Genomic DNA, 27,141 nt, shown 5'->3' on the forward strand with positions numbered 1-27,141 from the left:
TTCTTATAATAATTTTATGAGGCTGAGTTTGAATGGATAAGAATATAAGGAAACAGATACAGAGATAACTCTACTAGCATACAGTCATAAAAAGAAGCCCAGATTTGTGTTTTTTAAGATTCTTAGTTCAACTTATCAAAATAAGGGAAAAATATAACTTGAGTTCTTGACATAATTCTTGAAATGTTTACATATAACTTATACCTTAAAATATCAAAAGCAATGAATTAATGAAAATTTCCAAAATTAACACCAAGCATAAACCAACCATCCAAATGATTCTACTGGAAAAAAAAAAAAAGGTTAACTCATAAGATTTAGGACCACAATAAGCTTCAGAGAAAACAATACAAGAGTTTTTAAGCTCGAAAGTTCAGTTGGTTGAGTGTCCGACTTCAGCTCAGGTCATGATCTTATGGCTTGTGGGTTCAAGCCCCGCGTCAGGTACTGTGCTGACAGCCAACTCAGAGCCTGGAGCCTGTTTCAAATTCTGTATCTCTCTCTCTCTCTCTGACCCTCCCCTGCTCACACACTCAATCTCTCAGAAATAAATAAAACATTAAAAAAATTTACAAAAAAAAAGTTCAACATATACTTCAATTTCTTATTATTTAGGTTCAGCTACAGAAATTTTTTCCCCGGAAATTTTGGCCCCCTTCAACAGTGGAAAATCCATTTCTACCCTGGCTCTTAGCCATTAATCTAGTTATTTTAGCTGAAGTACATGTATTTTTAAACCCAGGAACAAAAAAGCAGTGCTGCCTTTGTATTCCACAATCTGTAAAGGTTTATAAGCAGCCATGGATATCTTTGTGAATTGGATGGGTCCCACATTTTTTTGAGAGGGCAGTCACTGAGTCAAAGGTCATATGCTATGTTAAGATTTATTAAGACCTGAATTGTTTGCACGGCCTAGGATTTAAAGAAAAATCACCAGCAGTAATGAACAAATCCATTTTATTTTTTATTTATTTATTTATTTATTTTAAATGTTTTATTTATTTCTAGGAGAGAGAGAGAGAGACAGCGTGAGCAGGGGAGGGTCAGAGAGAGAGGGAGTCACAGACTGAAACAGGCTCCAGGCTCTGAGCTGGCAGTCAGCACAGAGCCCGACGCGGGGCTCGAACCCACGAACAGCGAGATCATGACCCAAGCTAAAGTCGGACGCTTAACCGACTAAGCCACCCAGGCGCCCCTGAACAAATCCATTTTAAGTCTGGCACTAAGAACAAAAGGTTTAAATATCAAGTATAAAAACAAAACAAACAAACAAAACGGTCCAAGAAACACTATTTTGTTACAATCAATAACAAAAGCTCAGTTACTGCCTGGCAAAGAGGATAATTTGCCAAACCAGTTTCAACCAGGATAAGTTTATTTCCATTCAGAGAGCAACATGGATAGTCTAAGCCAAAATAACTGGCAATATTGCTGTTCTACTTGTGCTGAGTCTTGGGAAGAGGAGTGGTTCTAGCAGAAGTCCAATAGGCAGCATTGGCGAATTAACGGTTAGCGGTTCCAAATAAAGTGTTGAGGAATAAACCACTTAGAACCTACACACACTTTCCACCAGATTTCTAGCTGGCCCATTTATCTCATGTATTTCCTCTGTCTACTGTAGAGCTACAGACCATAGTTTTAAAGTGAATTATATAATCTTAAGGTTTTAACTTCCTCACCATTTAGATTTTTTCTTCATGAAAAAAATGATTATCTTTACAAATATGGAACTAAAGACGATGAAGCATATATTAATTCAATTCTGACTAGCTAGACAGTTAAACTGAGCTGACTTTAAATTTCTAAGATTTGGTTTATGTTTTTTTTTCCAATTCTCTACATGATCAAGGACAAATTATTTGATATTTCAGTGCTTTATTTTTCTCAGTTGAAAAATACAGGTAATATTTACATTGGAATAAACTTTTAAAAGTAATTTAAGAATCTCTAAGTAAATAGGGAGTTTTATAATGTTCTTCAGCTAATATATGTATCTTTGAAATTTCTGATGTTTTTTTACTTTATATAATCTCATACAAGTTAATCCAGCAACGTCACAAATGCTTAAACTAATTAAGGCACATTTCTCATTTCATGTGACAAGATTATCTGTTAGTAACAATTAACTGTTTGAGAATACTTCTAGATAGACATCATTTGTAGAAAATCTTACTTCTTCCTTCCTTGTGTTGTTGGAAGCTGCTGTTCCTGGATTAACATCATCAGTATTTGATTATGTCCCCTGCCTTTATGGAAGGTATTAGTGAGTAAATCTGGCAGAAAAGCAGCTGCTTGTGGACTAACAGATGTTTAGAAGAGTCATGTTTCCATATCCATCTTGAATGGGGAGCACAAGCCAAGTAAAGAAAAATATGACTATTAAGTTACAGCAGAAATAGTCAAGATTCAAGTATGTGAAACACAAAACTGCTTCCTATCAGTCAAACATGAATAGTGTTTTGGTTCCCCTTCAGTCGGTATTATCTAACTATGCTAGTAGCTTCTAACTTGCATCATCTATTGATTTGTATTATCTATAATTTGTAACATGCATCCCAGTAGCAATGGGCCCAGTGAAAAAATATTTTGGAAAAAACTTGGGGAAATCACATCACCACCTCACCTCAATCTCCTCCTCTATAAAATGGAAATAATGATAATTTGGACCTCATGAAGAGTATGAAGATTCAATGAGATATTAAGTAGTATTTATGGAACACTTATGTGCTCTCCAAGCACCTAACACTGAGTGCACACTGAATCAGCTGCAATAATTAATACTGCAAGACAAAAGCTCTAAAATATTAGTCAACTCTTCAAATGGATGAACATTCCTATTTCCACACATGTCTCCAGAGACCTCACTTCCTCTCTGTAATATGAAAATAAATGATGCTGGTTATTCTACCTTGAAGTGTCACATCAAGATGAGAGAGACCATGAGTACAAAAAACTCTAGAAAAGTGCGGGATACGAAGGAAATCAAAGGTGTTATTATTTCTTCTATTCAGTTGGGAATATTTTATTCTTTCTTTTCCTAGGTGAGATACAGTGTGACATTTATGGAGTGCTACTATATTTCAGGCTCTATTCCTACTTTTACATGGGCTGTTTCATTAAATCACATTAGAACAATGTGATTATTATCATCATTTTATGGATGACACACCAAAGCTTTGAGATGCTAAATTTAAAAACCTTCCTGAAGGGGTGCCTGCGTGGCTCAGTCAGTTAAGTGTCCATTTTTTATTTCAGCTTGGGACATGTCATGATCTCATGGTTTGGGTTTGTGGGATCAAGCAAGCCCCATGTCGGGCCTACTTGGGAATCTCTCCAACTCAAAATAAACAAACATTTTAAAATAAATAAATAAAATAAAAACATTGCTGAAGATCCCATAGGTCAGGCCCAGGCAGCCTCCCTGCTAACCTTTGTGTTCATCCTTCAGGCCTCAATACAATTCCTCTAAGTGAATTGTGGAATTATATAAGCTGAAGATGGTTGTATGACAGAGCATTATTTTAGTGTGAGACATTATGGGAGACTCTACAATATTTTTTCTTTTTAGAGGGTTTCTTGTAACATTACTCCTGGTTTTTTATTAATAAAACCTTCAAATAGCAGCATAATATTGACCAATGCACCCAGGCAAACAAATACTTGATCTTCTTTTCTTTCCCTTAAAAAAAAAAAAGTAAAGAAAAAAGAAGATTCCTCAACTACTATAGTCCTCACAAGAATAATGGTTAACACGATCATACTGATTTTCTTTAGTGTAAAGGAATTAAAACATTACAGAAGAACATTACAATACCACAGGATGTTTTAACCACCCCAGTCAAACCTTGTATCTCTTTACTTTCTCCCCAGAGAGAACCATCAATTAAGAATGCTGTTAATTTTCTAACTAATATTTTATACTTTTATACATACATATAGTCATGACTGATACATAATTTTGCTTTGTACATTTTCATAAAATAAATGGTATAATATATTTCACTCTTACATTTTGTTTTTTAATTCAGTGTTATGTTCCTGACACCTGCCCACCTGGTGACATACTGACTGATTTATAACTACTTAAGTTTGTATGGTTTCCCACTGTGATGGTTAGTTTTAGGCATTTGCATGACAGTCAGTAAGTTAGATACTAGTGTATCTATTGTTGCTGTGAAGGAATTTTATAGACAAGGTTAACATCCACAACCAATTTAAGTACTATCCTAAATAATCTGGGCAGGCTTCCTTTAATCACTCGAAAAGCCTTTAGAATAAAACTAAGGTTTCCCTGAGGAAGAAGATAGTCTGCTTGCCTACACTGCAGATTTCAGACTTCCCAGCGCTCACAATCAAGTAAGCCCATTTCTTTATTTCCTCTACTGAGTAGCATTTAGATGGCTTACAAGTTTTGGCTAATATGAAGTATGTGGCAAGGGATTGTACACATCTCCTCATACACAAAGGTAAGAAATTACGTAGAAGCAGAATTGCTGAGGCATAGAGTATGTGACAGATTTCTCAATTTTGTTATATGCCAGAAAATATTTTGGAGAAAGAGGCTGTAGCATTGGGTGCTCCCACAACCACTGTACGAAAGTACTCTTACCACACTCTCACCAACACTTGGTGTTGTCATACTTTTTTCCTACCAGATTTTTTTTCAATTTGTTTTAATGTTTGTTTATTTTTGAGAGAGAGAGAAACAGATATGAGCAGGGGAGAGGCAGAGAGAGACATACAGAATCCAAAGCAGGCTCCAAGCTCTGAGCTGTAATCACAGAGCCTGACGTGGTGCTTGAACTCATGAACCGTGAGATCATGATGTGACCTGAAGTCAGAAACTCAACCAACTGAGGCACCCAGGCGCCCCGTAAACAGTACCTTTTTAAAAAGAACCTTAACTGCCTCCCCTATTATCATTAAAAAGGTACCCATGACTGGAAATATCCAAGCAGGAGAGGACAAACAATGAAAGGTAGTCTACTAGTATATTACAATGGTTTCATCCTAACTCTCAGGTCTACACAGATTTGAGGTCATCAGAGAGTATTGTCCATTAAACAGAAGGGTAGGACACCAAAAGCCTGGATATTTCACGTAATTAAGCAGGTTTGGCTCTGGCCACCCGCTTCCCTGCTCCCAATCACTGTGCTCCAGGCACTCTAGGCTGTTCTCTGAACAGGTCAAACCCATTCCCACCGTAGGGATTTTGTACTTGCTCTCCTGCCCAAAGGCTCTCTTCCTAGACACTCATCCACCAGTCCTCAGCTCCAGCCCTCTCAGAGACGCTTTCCTCCACTTGCCTCTGATCATGTCTGGTAGCACCTCTATTTTCCCTCTCTCTCTAGCTCCATTCCTTGCTTCTCTTCTTTCAAAAGGCTGTTCACTACCTCACATGATGTTACCAATCTGTTTACTGTTTCCTTAGTAGGAACTGCATATATATTAAGGCCAAGGGAGATCTGTAGCATCAAGAACAGTGCCTGGACCATCTAATGCCCAAAATGTACTCATCAACAGCAATTTTTGATTGTTGTTGTTGTTAGATAAGAGATATATGTGCTCATGGATGAATCAGCTGCACGATGTGCCCTTAGTTCATCTGAACATACTGCAATAGATACAATGACCCAGTGGGCCAATTAGTCATGAAAATCAGGTATGAGGTAATACGGTGCTTGCACCTTCATTAGCTCAAAGTAACAGCTCCAACTGAGGGTCACAAAAGCTATAAGGCTCTGCCCTATACTTACTAAGTCATAGCAGGCTTACAAAATCTGAAAATGCCACAGCTTTCCTTGTGAATTCTGCCTTCCCAACCCCATGTTTCTCCAAGTTGATTTTTAAATTACTTTTTAAGTATTAGGCAGTAATGTGGCCCTTAAAAAAGCACCTTGCTAGAAACACCCCAAATGTCCAACTGGTGAACAGATGAAGAAACATGGTACATCCACAAATGGAATATTATTCAGCCATAAAAAGAAACAAAGTATCAAAACACACTACAACATGTAGTGACATCATGTTAAGTGGAAAAAAACCAAGTCACAAAGGACCACATACTATAGGATTCGGTTTATGTGAAATATCTAGTAAGACAAACCTGTAGAGACCAAAAATATATTAGAGGTTGCCTGGGGCTGGGGATGAGAATGAGGAATGACAGCAGTGGTCACAAATGACCTTTTTGAGGTGATGAAAATGTTATAAAATTGGATTGTAGTAATGGTTGCACAATTCTGTAAATTTACTTAAAAAAAAACATTGAATTGTATACTTAAAATGAGTAAATTTTATGGTTTATAAATTATACTTTAATTAAGTTTTCCTTTTTTAAAGGAAAAGAATAGCAAAGCAAAAACTAACATTCCAGGCTAGTAAGGGCTCAGGCTTTAAATCCTTAATGCTATGGAATGCCACAAAGCTATGTGTCTGCTCACTCCTTGGTTGTTTCTAACTAGCCTGTCTACTGAGAGCCAGATGTACTGAGGTGCAGGCCATCCCCTATGTGAACACTGGTCTGGAACCATCCAGAAAAGTGCTACTGGCCTCTATAAGCACTTAAGCCCACATAGCTGCCAGCAGCAACTTCCCTTCCTAGAGTGAAAATCAATTAGACCCATTACTAGAAAAAGATAACCCAGCTATTTTGAGATAAATCTCCTGCTGGGTTAGCAGCTGTCTTTCCACCTATGACTGGGGGAGTTTCACAAATGTTTCTCCAGGCAAAAAAAGGTCTTTTCTGTGTCCTTCTGTAAGGATAGTCTCATAGGAAATCTTTAGCACACAGAGAAAATTCTTCATGAAAGTTTCACTAAGACTTAAACATTTCTTTGCCTTCATTCTTCCTTTCCTTTCTTCATCCATAATCCAGACTTTTGTTTATAAGTATTTCTGTAAAAATAGTCCTTCAGAGTACAAAGGGCATGCTGGAAATGAAGCCATGAAACCCACAGGGTTACAAGGCTCCATCCCTTGCAACATGACCTGAACAAGAGAAGCTAATGGGACCATGATAAGCAAAGCACCAGGCCATCTTTTTGGGCTTCTCATCTCACGGAAGAATATTCTCTGGCTGTTCTGAGAGCACCTATTAGAGCTCCTTAAGAACCAACCAACCAAGTGATGAGAACCAATGTGATCATCCAGAAAATTATGTATTGCTCCCTCTTAAGATACACTACTAGAAGCAATCACATCTCCATGACCTTTTAGGTCGTTGTTTAAAGAAACAGATTTCTATGACAAACACCACTTCCTCTATTCCCCACTCATTTAGACAGCAAGAATTGTGCTGAAGCAAAAGCACAGTTACGCAAAACAAAAAGATCCTACACCGGTGGGAGAAAGTAAGAAATATGTTCTAAAAACTGTTCAAATCTTTTGGATAAAATTATCAAGGCTATCAAGAAAAGTAAGTCCCAGAAATATCTCATCCAGTAATTTAGTATAAGAATTTAGGTATTCAACTGTTTTATTTAAGTGTGGAGGGAGAACCATGTTACAGGTAGCCTGAGTTCATAACCATCCTTGATAAAGCAACTTCAAGAAAAAGAAATGGCCTGAATCCTGTTCAACACTACAAAGTTGCATTCTATTTTAAATACTAAACAAAAGTTTTACATTTATCTGAATTATTGGAAACCACTTTTCCTTATAGTTTAAGTGCAGACGATTATACTGGACCTAAGGTCCAACAGGTGCTATAACTCCATATAGTTAAATATTTCTTGGCAGTGCCAAGAAAGCTTTCAGGGCTGAAAGCACACATTCCTAGCCTTGGCAATTACCAACCTAACAGACACTGTAACAATGTCTGGCCCACACTGGCCTCAGCAGGACAAGGGACTTGGGGACCCTGCCCTAGAATTCAAGCAACCTTTGGACCCTGCATTTGAGAGGGAGTAGTACCTGGGAGACTGAAGCAAAAACCACTTCCTGAAATTCCAACTATGATGAAATTGGGATCCGTTTTTACTTGGTTCACAGAGGTGCATGCTCTTGTTTGAAAGAAAGGAAACCAATCCTCCTTATAGCTACAGTACCAAGATGACTATTACATAACTCTCAACTGGAATCTGAAAAAAGGTCTCTCTTCTAGTATTTTCCTATGGTCGGGGGCAGGAAGGGTATCATGGCAAGATGACATGTACTTAGGTTTCAATCCACTAACTTTTTAAAGTCCTTCTCATGTTTGGGCCTTTGAAACAACCATACATATGTTGAACCTTTATTATACATCTACAGTGAACTCAGTCCTAGGCTGGATGTATGGAACACAAAAGATTAATGAGGAAGGCATTCTAGCCCTTGAAAACACATGGTCTAATAGGGAGACCTATTAGATATTAAAAAAATACCAAGACAATTCAGATTGACATGGTGAAAATAAGAAATGCAGACATCTTTAATAATATTTGAATATCATGTAGCAAAATATAACTTTATCACAGATAAACAGTATATAATAAGGAAACGGTAATGATTAACTTACTAGGTTTAAAATAGCTGTCAACAGATACATACTTTGAAGGTTAGAAAGCACACTAGACTGTTTGGTTAAGTGTTCTTACCTGACTACTTACTGTTTTGAAAAGGTGTGTCATGGAATAAAAACCAAGCAATGAATTTACAGGAAAGAATTTCTCATGCGCTGGGTCACATTTGTTTAGGACGTCTTAAGTACTTAACAGGTTACAGGAACTTTACTAGATCAAAGTAAATTGCTGATTTCATATAGCAGGTGACATTCTCTTTTTAGTTTACTAGTTCTTTCTAAATGCTATTCTTGGGGCGCCTGGGTGGCTTAGTCGGTTAAGCGTCCGACTTTCGCTTAGGTCATGATCTCGTGGTTTGTGGGTTCGAGCCCTCCGTCGGGCTCTGTGCTGACTGCCAGCTCAGAGCCTGGAGCCTGTTTCGGAGTCTGTGTCTCCCTCTCTCTCTGACCCTCTCCCGCTCGTGCTGTCTCTCTCCTAGAAATAAATAAAAATATTTTTTTAAAAAATGCTACTCTTATATCATATCTGGAATAATTCTAGTTGAATGTCCCTCACCCAGAGCCTGTAAGATGGAGCATTCTGTTTTGCATTAAAACTGCAGCCCTCGCAATCTGAGAAATAATTTAAAAATATTTCAAGTTCGGGGCATCTGAGTGGCTCAGTTGGTTAAGCATCTGACTCTTGATTTCAGCTCAGGTCATGATCTCACAGCTCAGGAGATGAAGCCCCAACAGAGCCTATGTGGGATTCTCTCTCCTCCGCAGCCCCCCTCTGCCCCTCCTCTTGTGTGCGTGTGTGCTCTCTCTCAAAATAAATATTTTTCCAAGACTTCTTACAACTTGCATTAAAAATTCCTCTTGAACTTAATCTGCACATACATTTATTTTTTTCCTTTCTTCTAATACTGAGGCAAAACAAAGTCCAAAGAACTGAATTGGTAAAGGCAGGACCTCCCTGGGAGAGAGGGTGGGGAAGCAGCAAGGAAGGAGAATTGATGATACTGGGCAAACCAAGGTAAAGGGGAAATGATGGAGAGACTAAAACCTTAGCATTGTTGTCCTGTCATAAGCTATAAACTCTAGAAAAGCACAGACTGTTTTTTATTTCAGTGTTGGTCCTAGTGGTAACCATAGTGCTTGGCACAACTATGGTGCCTAAGAAAACAGGTGAAGAATGAATGTAGGTAATAAGCTTGGCACATACATAACAGATGCTCAAAGCACTGTAGCTATGATTACCAGTGCTACCTCAGTCCCACTGGCCACCAAGGGAAGGATTTTAGCTACAACTGGGTGATAAGCATAGATCTTCAGTATTTATTCAACGAATTGTTTTTGAGTTCTTACTATATACCAGCACAATGAGAGATTAAAAAAATTTAAAAAACAACCCTCAAGAAGTGTACAGCTCATGACAGAAAAAAAAATGTGTGCCGATAATTTCAACACTATTTTTTAATCAAATATTTACTCAGCTCTGCCTATGTATCAGTCACTCTACTAGACACTGGAGATAGGCAGTAAACACAATAGATGAAAATCAGTGCTCTCATATGGTGATTATACTCCAGTATATACATGCTACTGCTACTAACAATTAACACTATTCAAGAGCTTTCTGTATTAGTGTTCAGTCTGCACAATAACCACATGAAGTAGGTACTATTATCATCTTTATTTATAGATGAGAAAATTGAAGCATAATGTCAAATGGAGAAATATGACATTAAGTACATACACAAATCTGGGATAAGACAAAGAACAGATTTGTTAGCTGAATATCAAGCTCTCTTCTCAAAGAGTGCAACAACTAGACTGCGTGTCCTATAAGAACAATGTCTTGCATGTTTAAAGGGTGTTTAGGGGCACCTGGGTGGCTCGGTTGGTTAAGCATCTGACTTCGGCTCAGGTCATGATACTCGCAGTTCGTGGGTCTGAGCCCCGTATCGGCTCTGTGCTGACAGCTCAGAGCCTGGGGCCTGCTTTGGATTCTGTGTCTCCCTCTCTCTCTGCACTCTCCCCAGCTCATACTCTGTCTCTCTCTCAGAAATAAACATTAAAAAAAAATTTTTTAAGTGTCTTCACACATTTAGAAATATATCCTACCATCAGACACATTTGGTGTCCTCTACCTAAAGCTGCTCCAAGTATAAGATGAAGCCCATGATAAAATATACCATTTGGTCAATTAAAATCATTAAAATTTTATTTTAAAAAACACAAATGGATAGATAGTTATACAGGAGTGCCTGGCTGGCTTAGTCGGTAAAACATGCAAGATACAGCACAGTGCATAAGTAGAAGGAATTATCATTGTGATTTTCCTGATTTTCTTTTAGAATGAGTTTCTGTAGTCAGAAATAGAGTGCTCTATTAGCTTAGGTCTCAAACATGTTTACCTGGTAAGAATATGAAGGTGAGAAGGGTTGTGTGCTGCACACTTCCCTCCTCCTAACTAAGGATGGAGCTGTTCCATCCTGAAGTCCAAAGAGACGCACTTACGGTGGCTTGTAGTCAGATCTGAGATCTATTCCGACCACCAACTCCAACCTTTTTCATGTTTATTATTCTAGACAGTGTGTTTCTAATCGTCTGAATTTTTTCCCTACTTACTTCTGACAGGTTGTTACCACTTCTACAACTTTTCTTGTCCTTATTACTGCTTTTATACTTTCAAGACTAAAGTTACACCTTGAAAGGGATCAGCTGCTTGCAACATCAGGAATAAGATGCTTAAAGATAGTTCTAAGAATTGGAATTTGGGGTTCTCAGTTCTGTTGAATTCTTTTTCTGTTGCATTCATGTCTAAGGTTAGTAAATGTTAAAAATATACTCCCATAAGTAGTAATTCAGAGGAAAACGATGAGACTTTAATTAGGTTTACCTATGAAAGGATAATTTGCAAAGCAGAGGTAGAAAATGGCACGTTTTAGTTTAGTTTTCAAGAACTTTTCACCCATGAAAATTGTATATTAATTTCTGCTTTTTTAAAGCTTAAAATTATAAAAGTAATCCACTCATGTAAAGAAAATGTAAACACTCTACTGTTTTTTTGTTTTTAATATATATTTTTTTTATTTCTAGGAGAGAGAGAGAGACAGCGTGAGCAGGGGAGGGTCAGAGAGAGAGGGAGTCACAGACTGAAACAGGCTCCAGGCTCTGAGCTGGCAGTCAGCATAGAGCCCGACGCGGGGCTCGAACCCACGAACCGCGAGATCATGACCTAAGCGAAAGTCGGATGCTCAACAGACTAAGCCACCCAGGCGCCCCAAGAAAATGTAAACACTCTAGAAAGTAGAGTATAAGTAAAAATCTACCCCCGCCCTCAGCCCTAGAGTTTAACCTTAGCTATACCCGGGTATTTTTGGTGAAGAAATTGCTATGGCTTAGGGACTTTTAAATCTCTAATCCCCATATAAATAAAAAGCTTAAGCAACAAATCTGAGGGTATCTTCACCCACAGGCTGTTCTACTTAAAGCACATGGAGCTCTAGAAGGCTGTGAGCAGTTAGATCTCTGAGGGGTGCTCATTTATTTGCTCCCTGGATTGGGAACACCTTCTGGTAATATTTTTCATTTGTTTTTGAAAGAGAGGAACCAGCAACTTTTTATCTCATTTACACAAGTCTCACCTTTATCCACAAAGATTTGAGGCAGCTCTTAAAACCAGAACATGGTCCCTAAATTAATAAACCAAAAAAACAGACTCAATGTCTGGGAAACATAAATAGAAGTATAAAATCAAGGCTGAGGAAAATATGAACAGAAGTACACAGGCCTGAAGAGCCACAGAGATGTAATTATTCTGTACACATCTATAAGTACAAAATTAAGGGGGAAAATTGCACCCAACATTAGAAGACATGAAATCTCAGGTATTGTCCTGGCCAATATCCATAAGCTACTATACATTATAGCTATACTGGTCTTACTAAAAACAAAAAGCAAAAACCCTCTATAGGTCATAAAAAAGGAAGTGACTAAAGTCACTTAAAAGACCCACTTAATTTGTTAGGGTTCAGGAAAGGTATGGTCGCAATCAGATTAAGCATAACTTGGGACATGTTTTCTGAAGGGTATTTTGCAATGTGTAGCAAATATGCTTTAAAATGTACCTACCCTTTGACCCACAACTCTCTTCTGGGCATTTAGCTCAAGGAAAACATCACAGATTTGTGCAAAGCTTTACCTACAATGATATTTGATATAGTGCTTTAATAGCAAAGTGCTGGCAACAATCTTATGTCCAGTAAAAAGGGACTAGATCAATATATTGTTGAAGAATGGAGTAGTGTGGAGTCATCAAACTGGTGAGGCACAGAACAATGACATAGAGATGGCCTGAAAAATATTGAAAAGAGTGACAGTAAGAGTCAATAATGTTATCTCTGGGTTGTGGGATCCCAGGTGACTTTTACTTCCAGTGTGAATCTTGGTGACTTTTACTTCCAGTGTGAATCTTCACAGAAATTATGGAAATTTTCTAGTATCTGAAAAAAAAAAATCCAGCTTTAAAAGGCTCTGAAATTAAAACCACACATGCATATAAATAAATATGAATGTGGGAAATGCTGAGAAGTAGGATTTGAGGGACTTGTTTGCCCGCATGACAAACTAGGTAGGGGAAAAAGACACGAATTAAAACCGTAATTTCCTTTAGAAAGTCCTAGTCTTGAAAATTCTTACTGTAACTCACTGAAATTCTTTTTAAAAAACTAGTTTAGGGGCACTTGGGCGGCTCAGTCAGTTGACCATTTGACTCTTGATTTCAGCCCAGGTCATGATCCCAGGGTCATGCGATTGAGACCCACATGGGGCTCTGAGCTGAACATGGAGCCTGCTTAAGATTTTCTCTCTCCCTCTGCCCCTCTCCTCTCCCCTGCTCACATGTTCTCTCTCTAAAAATAAAAAAAATAAAAAGAACTGGTCTACTGCACCTGTAAAGCAGGTACATTTTCAAGAAAAGTCACACAAAAAGAAAAGTTACTTTCATTGATACTCAAATTAATGAGGCACCTTGGTGGCTCAAGCTGGTTAAGCATCTGACTTTGGCTCAGGTCATGATCTCATGGTTCGTAGGTCTGAGCCTCATGTTGGGCTCTGTGCTGACAGCCTGCAGCCTGTTTCAGATTCTGTGTCTCCCTCTCTCCCTCTCCCCCATTCGCGCTCTGTGTCTCTCTCAAAAATAAATAAAAAACATTAAAAATTTTAAAGAAAACTCAGAAAATTCAATTAACCGTAACTCTGTTCCCCCTCCTCCAGCATTCAGAAAATTAAAACATGGCTCATCTATACCCTCAAAACCCCTTATGCAATAAAACTTTCTGATGTGCTCAACTGTGATAGTTTTAGAGCCTAATAAACTTAAATTTATGTTTTACTCTAATCAATACCACAGCTGTATGGCCTCTCTCAAAACCATGTTCCCTAGGTCCTCGACTCTACTTTCTAACATTAAAAATCCTCTAGGGAGTCAGTCTTCTGCTTCAGTTGCAGACAGACAACCAGCAAACCTGGAGCAAGTGGTTTTGTCCTGAATTTTAACATTTTATTTGCATATACCCATCAGAGTGGCCAAATTTAAAAGGAAAGAAAATATCAACTGTTGCCAAGGATGAACTACTGGAACTCTGGTACAACCACTTTGGAAAAGTGCTTGGCAGTTTCTGCCAATGCTAAATATTCAAATACTTTATAACCCAGCAATTCTACTCCCATGTATATACCCAAGAGGAATAAGGGCCTGTGTCCATCAAACATGTGTGAGAATGTTCATAGCAGCACTATTCATAATACCCTGGGGTAGTTGGAAAACAATCCAAACGTTCCTCAAGAGAATAGATAAACTGTGATATGTTCACCCAGTGCAATACTACACAGTGAAAAGAATGAACCAACTACTCCCACATAGGCATATCTTACAAACACACTGGGTGAAAGAAGACAAAATGGGCCAAACTAATCAGTGCTGTGAAAAGTTAAGGAAGTTATTTTGGAGGGAGCACAGTGGAAAGGGGGCATGAAAGGGCCTTCAAGGGGGGCTGGTTATGGTCTGCATCTTGATCTGGGTGCTAGTTATACTCATCTCCACTTTGTGATGATTTTGTGAGCTATATACACCAAAACACACCTTTCAATATATTACAGTTTAAAAAGTTTAAAAAATAAAAAATATATTTGCAAATGTCAACAGGTAAGTTAAATTAATGTTTGTAAAGTTTTTATAATAATTTTTACTTTTGAATTACAGAATAAACAGCTGTGTGGAATGCTGATAAAAACAAAAATCCAATTTGTTGACATTCCACACACATTAGGTTCACCTGCAGGCCTGCCTGTGGCTCGTTACAACACAAGTGCCAGGCAAGAATTAATGTCCAATACTGGAATAATGTCACAAATTTAAAATCAAAAGCAACCTGAAACTTGTGAATGGTGTCACCTGGCCAAGGGTCCCAGACTCCCAAGCTTCATAATAAAGGACACTGCTCTGTCTACACAGCAATAATGTTAACATAGTCTAAAACCTCCTTCCAATCAGGAAAAAAATGTTATGACAAAAAAGACAACCATCGTTTGGCTTTGTATTTCCACTTCACCAGACCAAAAACTACAATACTGGGCTGTTCTGTTTAATATGTGACACCTGGCAACGCTTTCTGCTGCTACCTGGCACCTGATTCTTACTGACCACTTTTACAGTCCTCACGGAGCCAAGTGTAAGCTGTCTGGGCTTCTGCAAATCCTGTTTTATCTTCAGCATACCTGAAGAAAGCGTTACAGGGACAGATGAAGATATCAAATAGTGTATAGAGATAGCCGTGTCAATAAACACATGAGCTAGGCCCATACACACAGGCCACGCTGGAAGCTGACCAGACAGGGACTTTCACTTACACATCCCCAATTAAACCCAAGTCCAGAAAATAAAAAACCATTAAATGAACAAAACCTAGTACATATGCCTGACAAAAGAACAAAAGTACCTCATTTTTTTATTGAACACATTTTTATTCAAAACAAAAATGATGAGGGGCACCTGGGTGGCTCAGTCTATTAAGTGTCCCACTTGGGTCACGATCAAGGTTTGTAGGTTTGAGCCCCACACTGGGCTCTGTGCTGACAGCTCGGAGCCTGGAGCCTGCTTTGGATTCTGTGTCTCCCTTTCTCTCTGCCCCTCCCCAACTCACGGTGTGTGTGTGTGTGTGTGTCTGTGTGTGTGTGTGTGTGTGTGTCTGTGTGTGTGTGTGTGTGTGTGTGTCTGTGTGTCTCAAAAATAAACACACTAAAAAATTTTTTTTTGAAAACAAAGATGATGAAAAAAATGGCAGAAAATTTTGGTGACATCTTAGATCACTAAATTATAAAAAGGCATTTGATTTGTGCATTTGTTGGCTACTAGAAACTAAACTACTATACCCAAAGGAGAGGAATGGAGGCTGGCAGGGTAAATGCATGTGGACGCTGGTCACTCCTGGGCCTCAGTTTCTTAACAGTAAACAAAATCCATATCTACCTCCAGTTTCATTCATACTTAGAATGAAACAAATGCTTTATGGAAAGTGTCAAGGGGGGGTGGGTGTTTACTAAGTAAATCAAATAAATGTTCACATCATCAACAAACCCGCACACCTACTACATGCCAGGAACTGTTCAGAATGTAACAAAGCCAAGTTCCTTTCCTTTGGGAGCTCATATTTTAGTTAGAGGGGGATGAGAGATAAACAAATATAATAAATATGTTGTATAGAATATCCTAAGGTACTAAGCACTTCATGGGAAAGGTAAAGTTAGGTGGGATTGGGAGACGGATGTTGTAGTCTACAATTTTACAGAGTTGTTTGAGTGGGCCTGAGAAGATGACATTTAAAGAAAGACATGTATGTCCCTCCCCCCACCCGCCCTCTTTTTAAGGAACATTTTCCCCCTTCACTGCTGCTTAGCAAGATTAATGCAGGTATGACACCCCTGGATGATGTCAGGCCCATCCCTCCTCAACTTCCTACAGCTTTAACAGTTCTAACTTCTAGGAAGGTTGTGGTTACTCTTAATTAAGGGTTTTTTTGAACTTTACTTCTTCCTTGTACCACTAAAGCATGTACTCATCAGAAAATAAAGCAAAATCACAAGCAAGCATTGAGGGCAAAATTATGGGCATACTATGTGGAGAAGGCGAGGGAGTCTTTGGGAACTCTAATTAGCAATAGTAACCTTACTTGACATTTTGGGGCTTATTATCAAACCATTTGTTTGTGAAGCCGTAAAACACACATACTCTTGGGATGCAGCATAGGTCTCCAGTAATCTTTTGTCTAAGTATACATTTTAGAAAACCCAGTAAATGTGTGAATAAATACTGAATGATACTTGATACTGCATACTGAGAGTCACACTAGTTTATAATCCCCCACTTTCTCCAAAGAGTTTATTCCTTTATTTCAAAGTTGGAGAAATTTGAGTATTAAAAAAAAAAAATCAAAAATCCATACTGGCTGCAAGTCATTAAATCTCATTTGCAGGTGGCTTTTGTAAATGCACCTGGTTAGGTTAAGTTTCCATTAGTTAAACACTGTAGATTGTTAGGTAACATAAAGGAAATCCTTTAAAAAAGAAAAAAAAGCTAGAATCATCAACACTGCCAGATTTTTTACCATATTAAGCTTAAATTGTTTTCAGTTTTGGTCGTCAGGGGTGGAGTGGGGAAGAACTCAATGAAGAGGTGATGAAAGATTGCAGGCTTTCAACCAGACCTGCAAATGTAAAATTTCACTATGCATTTCCACCATAGCCAAAGCATGAGCAGGCAGCATTCCCCTTCCAGGACTATATATAAACTTGCTGTCTGGAGCTGTAAATATTTTACCACCATTCAACATAAAAAACACGATCCCAAAACATTAACGGAAAAATGAGAATTAAAGTCAATCAACAAACACTTGGGAGCTTTTATTATGTTTTAAGACACTTAGGAATGGAAAGCAGTAAGTAACTGGTCTCTGATGTTCAGGGTATGATAGCTTTTCAAAGTATGAGAATGATTTACACTGCCTAATGTCTATAAATACGCAGGACCCAAACAATGAAATCCAAACTTTTTGCATCCTGCCCCAGTTCTTTGGGGTTGGCATTTGCGACACTGTAATTCACTCGAGTATGCCCCTCCACTGAGTCACTGCTAAAAGTGAAAGGAAGAAGTGGGAGAAAAAACAGAGTTACTTCAGAGCATCTGACTGCTTGTCTCAAATTGATCTCTCATCCCAGACTGGAAAGATCTATGGGCCTGTCTTCCTGGAGGCAGGAAGATAGGAACTTGGGTGTTGACGGAGTTTTCGTGCCCCAATGGATACTAAGACTGCCTGATATCTGCAATGATCTGCATTCCTCAACTGCATACAGTTTTTCCTTAACTGATGCTCATCAGAGTGGCTCCAATTCCCCAGGTCTTGGAGTAAGAATGTTTTATTTACACAGTCAGCACACCAAACGGCCAGCCCCACCATCTTCAGGGTCATTTAAATACTAACAATCTCAGTACAAATGTAAAACTTTTTACATTCAAGTTTCTGGGATTTCTAAAATTTGTCCTCTATTAAGGAAACACGGTTACTACTGAGACCAAAAACGCTGTGTCCACGGTGTCTACCAGAACTCTCCATAAAGTATAATTCACGTTACCTATCTGTGTATTCAGATGAAGGGAATCAATATTTTGAACTCAAAGGATAGATGACGACTATATTTTCACGCTCTTTTTATTCTTATCTTACAAAAGTCAATCAACTCCTCTGATTTCAACAATTCACTCAGACCTTTCAAACCGAGAGACTAAATTTTAGGGTTAAAAAAAAAACCATGAAAGTGACCCAACGGTGGGCCTTAAAAATGGCTATAAATGAATTTAGAGAACTTGTGTTGAATGAGCCTAAGCCGAATTAAAACAAAAGTTGTTTTGTAGTCTATTAATAGCAGACGATTAAACGCGTATCTTATTTCAACTGGAATTCATTTACAAGCACTTAAACGTACTAATCCCAAATCTCTGTTTCTGGAAAAAAAAAACGCTTTCGTAATAAAGGCAAGTTAAGAGAGTGAGCGTCAACGCATTCCTTCAGGTTAGGTTCATTTTCATTAGAACCTCGCGGGCGGGGGGCGGGGGCGTCCTGGGACCCCGGTCACCTCGCGAGGCTGGGTCTCCGAGCCCGCGGCGCCCCCCGGGTGCACCTGGCGTGCACGACCACCGCGCGCCGCTCGCCCAGGTCCACGCGCGCAGAAAAGGGGGGCTGCTCGCAGGCCCCCAAGAGCTCGGGCGCAGCGGCCACGCCGGCGCGGTTCCCTCCCCCACCCCAGGGAGGAGCCAGGGAAAGGGACGCGGCCCCCCAGAGACGGAACACTCCCCCCACCACCTTTGGCTGTAAAATGTGTGGCTAGCAGGGCGTCGCCAGCACCGGGAGGGGGAGGGGGCGGATGTTCCCGCGTCAAGTCCCCTCCTCACCCCGACCTTTCTCGCGGCGAGGACCGCGAAACGCCGCGGGACCTTCCCGCTTCCCCGGCCTCGAACTCCGAGCCCCTGTCCTTCTGGGGCCCCCGGCCTCCCGCCTTCGAACCCCGAGGTCCCGGGACCGTCCTGGGCCTGCTTACCCGATAGGTGTTCTCCGTGAGCCGGTTCACCTCCTCCGGCCCCCGAGACATGGCTGCAGCCGCCGGGCGGGCGGACGCGGGAGGACGCGGCCGGGCCTCGTGGCCGCCCGACTGCGGGAGGCGGGAGCGCCGGTGCGGCTGAGGGGCCCTCGAAGGTCGGCCGCTGCCACAGCCGTCGGTCCCGGAGTGCCGGCGCGCTGCTCAGCCGCCAAAATGTCAAAAGTTGTAGCGCTGCCGCTGCCGCAGCCGCCGCCGCAGCCGCCGCCGCCTGTGAGGAACTGAGGTGACGCGGCCTCACGCCGCGGGGCGAGCCGAGCGGGCCAGGCGGCCCCACCTGAGGCGGGCGGGGTGGGCGGGACTAGGGTGTGCGGGGCGGCCCCACCTGAGGCAGACGAGTGGAAGGACGGAGAGGAGGCGGGCGGAGCCAGGGTGGGCGGGGCAGCGTGGCTGGGGTGGGCGGGGCGGAGGCGAGCTGGGCCGAGAGGGCGGGGCGGCCCCACCTGAGGCGCCGGAGGCGGGGCGGCCACCCCCTGCCTGGTTGCTGCCTGCAGAGAGCGCCTGGCGACGCTGCCACCCGGATCCCGCGAGGCGTAGGTACCTCGCGATGCTGTTCTACTTGGACAGAGCTCTCACGGGGGACGGTGAGGCCCCAAGACCCACGCTTTCCGCGGGCGCCTCTCCGTGCTGTCTCTTGGGGACTGCGGGAAGGGGGACCCGCGTTCCCCAGTTGTATTGATTTCCCTGCTTGACCCCCTTCCTTTGTACTCCTCTCGCTGACCCTAAAGACCTGAGGGATCCGAAAGCATGGGCTCTCGTAGATGGAGGAAGGGGACTGCCACCTGCAGTTTGGGAAGCTCTCAAAGGGTTAGAAACTTAATGAATGCCAAGATTTGGTTGCAGAAACGGCAGTACATTTTAAAACTTTACATCAAGAACGACCTTTAATGTTATATAGCTGCGCTATTCCCGAGATCGTTACTGGATTTAGAAAACCGTGGTGAGCTGAGGTGTCATGCAGGTAATTCTTCCTTTCAGCACTTAGAGCAGGTGCGTGGCTCCTGGTGCTCCTTGTTCTCTTCTCCACCCCAGCTCCCCAGATCCAGACCCTGAAGATCCAGAACAGCCTTCTTCGGACAGGAGCCACGGCTTAATATCAAGACATCCTCCCAACAAGGAGGTCTTATTCTGATTTTTAAAAGCTTCCTTTTGAGTGCGATTGCATCTTTTATGAACTGTTAGGATAGGAGGCTTCTAAACTGCTCTTGTGATAAAGTTCAATTGGAAATGTACACAAAGAAGGCACTGTGTGTCCCAGATGAGAACACCAAGAGAATGAAATGCAGCTGGACTTAGAACAGAGACAACTACTTGGACACTGGGACAATGTTATCAGGTTTTACAAGTTATAAAACATCATGCCTGGGAACCAAAAGATTATGTATTCTTGGGTGTTGGGGGAAATAACACATCAGCTCTAGGTTTCAGACAGTGGAAGTAGCTTCCTTAACACATCTCTAACATTTGGTTCATAAGATTTGCCAATTGGGTTTCACTTGTCATATTGAAATGAACTCATGACCTGATAATTACCATCATTATGTATTAGGCTCTCAAGTATGTCTGCTGGTTTTCATTTAAACTTGAAAATCCCTGACTTAACTTTGCAGGTCACCTTTTGTCTTAGAGCTAACCTCTATGCCTTCTGATGAATGGGGTCATTTCACTCTCTGCTGCAAGGCAGTCAACCGAGGAGCTGGAAAAGAGAGCAGAGGCTTAACCTTAACACTCCACAGCTCGGCAGTGTAGGTCAGAGTCAGAAAAGACAGAGATTAACCAACCACCATAAAACTAACAAGCATCTTAGATGGCCTGATTTGATTGCCAAGGTTGATATTTGATCAAAGGACCAAGTTCATGACTGTATGCAAATCTACAAACAGATATTCAGTTATATTTAACTCTCCTTTATGGAAATAATTTCCTGGTTAGCACCCTCCTGCTCCTTTAAAAGTCTTTGAGAATGGTCAGTTCTTGTCAGTTCGGGCATTTAAGAGTAGTGCCGTTCAGCTCTCAGCTTAGTAGTTGGAATATAGATGCCTGGTCATTGTTGAATAAGAGTATGAGTATTGATTATCTTCTCCATGTCAGGCGCTCTGCTGAGAAGGGTGGGTGAAGGAATGCAAAATGAACTGGCCCTTAGTACACATGCAAGAAGTAGAATTCACGGAGGACCCTAATGGAAGGTGTCCTTGAGGTACAGTCAAAGGTGCTGTCGGTGTGAAAAGGTGGGAGACCTCTCAAAAGGCCATTTGTATTAGGCTCTTCAAGTGCATTTGTTGCTTTCATGCAAACTTGAAACTGAACTTGAAGTTGTACTAAGACTTCCTGACACTCCAATCAAGGAAAGTGAAATCCATAGAAAGGAATGACTCGGGAGAAGCTGAGAAGCCACTTGGCCCAACAGTTTTCACCTGCTGAGAAAGCCCTGTGGTGGCCCTCCCCCCACCCAGAACATGAGTGCCCTGAAGAAGGGTGGGGTGGGCCCTGTCTCACTGGACATCAGCACCACACCTCCCCAGGGGCAGGCACCCAAGGCTTCCTCTTTTAACTCTTGCTTGAGTTTAAACAAGCAAAAATCCTGTTTATGTTAATAAAGGTTGTAAGAGGCAATTGCAGATGACAACATCACTAAGACTTTGAAAGTCACACTCCTAACAGGCTCTTGTTTTGAGGTTTTACCTTCCTCGGAACTTATTGCACAGCCTGATGAGGGGCTCTCCACCTTGCTGGATGCTCCTGGAGGTCCATGAGAATTCCACTCTGCTTTGCGACAAAAGAGGTCTCTGTCAATATGATAGTAGTTTGAGGCAAGTTCCCATATAAAATACCAAGAGGGAGGATGGGGCTTTAAGTGTTCCCATTCTGGAAAAGCAAATACAATTTGGAGACTCGTTCGCCGTTCTGTAACTTTCTCCCTGTCCAAGGTGATTGCTTTATTTAGGGCTCCAAGTTCACTTCTGCTATGGAGTTTCTCATGAGCTGTTCCTTCAGCCTAGAATGTGCTTCCCCCACCTGTACAGCATTTTCCCATAATTTGGATTTTAGCCTAGATGCAGCCTCAGAGAGGCCTTCCTTGACCACTCCACCTGAAGATGTTATTTTAGACCCTCTCTATCATGGCACGCTATTTTCTAATAGTGCTTATCGCTTGCTATGATAGGTTGGAAAATGGCTCCCCAAGGCCATCCAAGTCCAAGCTTTGGGAAATGTGAATGTTAACTCACATGGCAAAGAGACTTTGCAAGTGAGATCAAAGATTTTGAGAGGAGGGGATTATTTTGGGTTATCTGGTTGGACTGGATGTAATCACAAAGGTCCATATAAGAGGGACACAGGAGACATTGGGAGAAGGAGAGGTGATACAGAGGCAGCACTGTAGTGATGCACTTTGAAGGTCAAGGAAGGGGCCACAAGCCAATGAGTACAAGAAGACCACTAGGAGCTGGCAAGGCAAGTGCAAAGATCTTCCTGTCAGAGCCTCCAGAAGGAACTACCTCTGCAGACACCTTGATTTCAGCCCTGTGAAACTCATATCAGACTTCTGCCCCAGAACTGTAAAAGAATAAATGTATGTTGTTTTAAGCCACTACATGTGTAGTAATTTGTTTCTGTAGTAATGGGAAACTAATACACTAGCTCAACTTTTCCTTGTTCATTTCTCTATCAATTGTCTCTTTCCACCCCATTCTTTCATTAGAATGTAAATATCACGAGGGCAAGCATGATTCCTGTTTGGTTCACTGCAGGTGGCTCTGTGCCTGGCACACAGTAGGTGCTCAAGAATTGTTAAGAAGATACATTTATGAGGTAGTCAAGAGGCTCTTCATTTCATAAAAAGGGGTTTTCTTTTCTAGCTTTCAAAAACTACAAAAATAGACTGCAAAACAGATGATGGGTCTGAAGTTCTTGGTGAGAATATACAGATATTAGATTCAATTCAACAAATATCAAAAGGTAACAAAGCATTGGCATAAACAAATTTTGAGAAAAAGTCTTGAACTTGTCACATTTCAGACACCCAGTCACTGTTGTATGGACAATCTGAGAATGTTAGCACTCAAAAAAAGTTCAGTACTCATTATATTTATCTAAAGACTAGCGGTGCCTAGGTGGCTCAGTCAGTTAACTGTCCGACTTCAGTTCAGGTCATGATCTCAAAGTTCATGGGTTCAAGCGCCGCATTGGGCCCTGTGCTGACAGCTTAGAGCCTGGAGCCTGTTTCAGATTCTGTGTCTCCTTCTCTCTCTGCCCCTCCTCTGCTCACACTCTGTCTTTCAAAAATAAATAAACGTTAAAAAATTTTTAAAAAACACTGATGGCTCTAAACCATCAGTGGCTTATTAACCTTTCATGTAAGTCCTTCTAAAAATAAAAGGTAAATGCAAAATATATTCATATATTGTAAATGCTATATGACCATGATTCATAAGATACATGTGAAAACCAATTTTGTCACTTCAATGGTATTTGAACCACTTCTGCTTTTCAACTTTGCTCAGTGTTTTCAACTTTGTTCAAATTTGCTTAAGAAAGCTTAAATCTTAATCCATCTTCTCTGATTTTCCTGAATTACTAAGAAGTACTGTGAAAATGTTATTTTGTAAAATTGACATGCTATTCAGAACCAACATTTTAATAGTTACTGTTTATGTCTTTTGTCTTATGCCAATGAGCACTTAAGTTTGTAATGAAACCAGAGCTGGAGTTTCAAAAGGGTTCTCACTATTGACTGATAGTTTACCTGGGTATAGAAATCATACTTCTCTGTGATATTTTTCACATCTTTATCTTACTGTGCTACATTCTGGATACTTTTTCCAGAATCATCCTCTGCATCACTCATTCTTCTTTGTCTGTTTCAAATTCCTACATACTTATTCTGCCCATTGAGTTTTAAATTTCAGTGTTTTTTTTTATTTCTATAAATCTATGCGGTTCTCTTTCAACTATCACTTTCTGTTTAAAAAAACAGCTTTACTGAGATATAATTCACATATTACACAATGCATCTATTTAAAGTGTACAGTTTAATAGTTTTTAGGTTATTCATGAAGTTGTGCATTCAATTTTAGAGCATTTTCATCACCCCAAAAAGCAATCCTGTACCGATTAGCAGTTATTCCACATTTTCCTTCAACCCTCTCTCCTAGTCCTATGCAGCCACTAGATCTACTTTCTGTCTTGGTAGATTTGCCTACTCTGAACATTTCATACACATGGGATCAGACAATATGTAGTCTTTTGTGATTGGTTTCTTTAATTTTGTTTAAAATTAAAGTGTTTTCAAGGTTCGTCCATGTTGTAGTATGCTATCAGGACTGAATTCCTTTTAATTGCTGGATGGTATTCTATTGTATACGGCTTTTGCTTATCCACTCATCCATCAATGGACATTTGTAAATGGACATTTGCAAAACATTTTTTGGCTGTTGTGAATAATACTGCTGTGAACATTTGTATGTAAGTCTTCATGTTTCTAAGAGTGCATTTGTGGGGTCATTCCATGCTGAACATTTTTGAGAACTGCCAAATGGTTTTTCAAAGTGGCTGCACATTTTACATTTCCATCAGCAATGTAATGTTCCAATTTCCCCACATCTTTGTCAACACTTGTTATTGTCTATTTTTTTAGGCTCTCTTCCTGGGTGTAATTTATATTTTGTGGTTTTGATTTGCATTCTCTAATGTCTAATGATGTCTCACATCTTTTCATGCATTTATTGCATATCATCTTCAGAGACTGTCTATTCAGACCCTTAAAACATTTTAAAATTGTGTTCTTTTATCTTCTGATTATTGAGTTGCCAGTGTTCTTCATATATTCTGGATGTAAGTCTCTTACATATCTCTTATCAGATATATGATTTACAAACATTTTCTCCCATTCTGTGGGTTGTCCTTTCACTTTCATGATGGTGTCCTTTGAAGCACACGCATACACATTTTTTAATGTTTTATTTATTTATTTTGAGAGAATGAGAGATAGGTGCATGTGTGCACATGAGCAGGGGGGGAGGGGCAGAGAGAGAGGAAAGAGAATCCTGCGCTAACAGTGTAGAACTCAGTGTGGGGCTCAATTCCACAAACTGTGAGACCATGTTCTGAGCCAAAATCAAGAGTCAGAAGCTTAACCAATTGAGCCACCCAGGCAACCCTGAAAATTTTAATTAAAAAAATTTTTTAATGTTTATTTTTTGAGAGAGAGAGAGAGAGAGAGAGAATCTAAAGCAGGCTCCAGGCTCCGAGCTGTTATCACAGAGCCTGATCCGGGGCTCAAACTCATGGACTATGAGATCATGACCTGAGCTGAAGTTGGACACTTCACTGACTGAGCCACCGAGGCGCCCCTGAAAAATTTAATTGTAAGTCCTACTTATCTATATATTGTTTTCTGTTGTTTGCTTGTGATTTTTGTGTCATATCTAAGAAACCATTGCCTAGCCCAAGGTGATCCTATATGTTCATCTAAGAGTTCTATAGTTTTAGGTTTATATTTAGATCTACATTTAATTTTGAGTTAACTTTTGCATATAGTGTAAGAAAGGGGCTCAGCCTCATCCTTTAGCTTGTGGATATCCAGTTGTCCCAGCACCATTTGTTGAAAAGATCATTCCGTTACCTCATTGAGTTGTCATGGTGCCCTTATCAAAAATTCATTGGCCATAAATGTAAGGGTTTATCTCTGGACTTTCCATTCTATTCAGTTGATCTCTATGTCTATCCTATCACAACACTGCCATGCTGTCTTGATTCCTGCAGCTCTGCAGGAAGTCTTGAAATTGGAAAGAGTGAGTCCTCCAACTTTGTCTTCCTCAGATTGTTTTTGGCTACTCTGAGTACCTTGTATTTCCATATCAGTTTTAGGAGTTGCCTGTTAATTTGTGCAGGAAAAGGCTCTGGGATTTTGATATGGGTCTTTTTGGATCTATTGATCAATTTGGGAAGTATTACTACCTTAACTTAACTCAGCTTCTGATCCATGAACATAGAATGTCCTCCCATTTATCCAGGTCTTTCATTTCTTCAGTGTTTTGTGGTTTACGAAGTATATGTTTTACACTTCTTTTGTTAAATTTATTCCTGAGTATTTCTTTTGATGCTGCTGTAAATTGAATGGTTTTCTTATTTTCATTTTTAGATTGCTCATTGAGAATATACAGAAATATTATTGGTTTTTTATATATTGATCTGTTAACCTTGTTATCAGATTGAGGAAATTCCCTTCTATTCCTAGTTTGTCAAGTGTTATTATAATGAAATTGTTAGATTTTTTTCAAATGTGTTTTCCGTGTCTTGTGAGATGATTATGGTTTTGTTTGTTTGTTTTTTGTTCTGTTGGTTTGGTGTATTACAATGATTGAACTTTTGTATTTTATATCAACCTTGCATTCCTGGGATAAATTCCACTAGTCATGGTGTATAATCCTTTTTATTATTGCTGGATTCAGTTTGCTAGTATTTTGTTGATGATTCTTACGTCTATATCATAAGGGACATTGATGTGTTGTTTTCCTGTGATGTCTTTGACTGGTTTTGATGTTAGGGCAATATTGATCCTATAGACAGAATTGGGAAGTGTTCCCTCATCTTCTGTTTTTTGGAAGGGTTTATGAAGAATTGGTATTTATTTTTCTTTGAATGTTTCATAGCATTCACCAGGGAAACCACCTAGATCTGAACTTTGCTTTGTGGGAAGTTTCAAAAACACTAATCGAATCTCTTTTTATAGGATCTTTCCATTTCTTTTTCAGATGTTATTTCCTTATGGTTTCTATTTCTCCTTCTCTGTAATCACTTGCAATATAATTTTATAGTTTCTACAAGATATTTTCTGTTTCTTTGTTTTATTTGGTCTGGTTTGGTTATTTGTTGTTTAATTTAGCCATGGTTGTGTTTGCTGGTTCTCTATCATGGTGAATCACATTTCTTTATCTGCTTTGGGA

At 40.1% G+C, this 27,141-nt stretch overlaps 1 protein-coding gene across 2 annotated transcripts in view; it reads right to left on the reverse strand.

Annotated features, from left to right (window-relative positions):
- Positions 1-19,477, reverse strand: part of BAIAP2L1 (BAR/IMD domain containing adaptor protein 2 like 1) — a 93,681-nt gene extending 74,204 nt beyond the window's left edge. For both annotated transcript variants that reach the window (XM_039226077.1, XM_039226076.1), the window contains exon 1: positions 19,139-19,477. In XM_039226077.1, the coding sequence (XP_039082008.1) occupies positions 19,139-19,189 (51 nt within the window). In that variant the 5' untranslated portion in view covers positions 19,190-19,477. The remainder of the gene's footprint in view (positions 1-19,138) is intronic.
- Positions 19,478-27,141: the final 7,664 nt, after the last annotated feature.

This window comes from Hyaena hyaena, unplaced genomic scaffold, assembly GCF_003009895.1.
Source record: "Hyaena hyaena isolate Hyena2069 unplaced genomic scaffold, ASM300989v1 scaffold_20, whole genome shotgun sequence".
NCBI classification, from domain to species: Eukaryota; Metazoa; Chordata; class Mammalia; order Carnivora; family Hyaenidae; genus Hyaena; species Hyaena hyaena.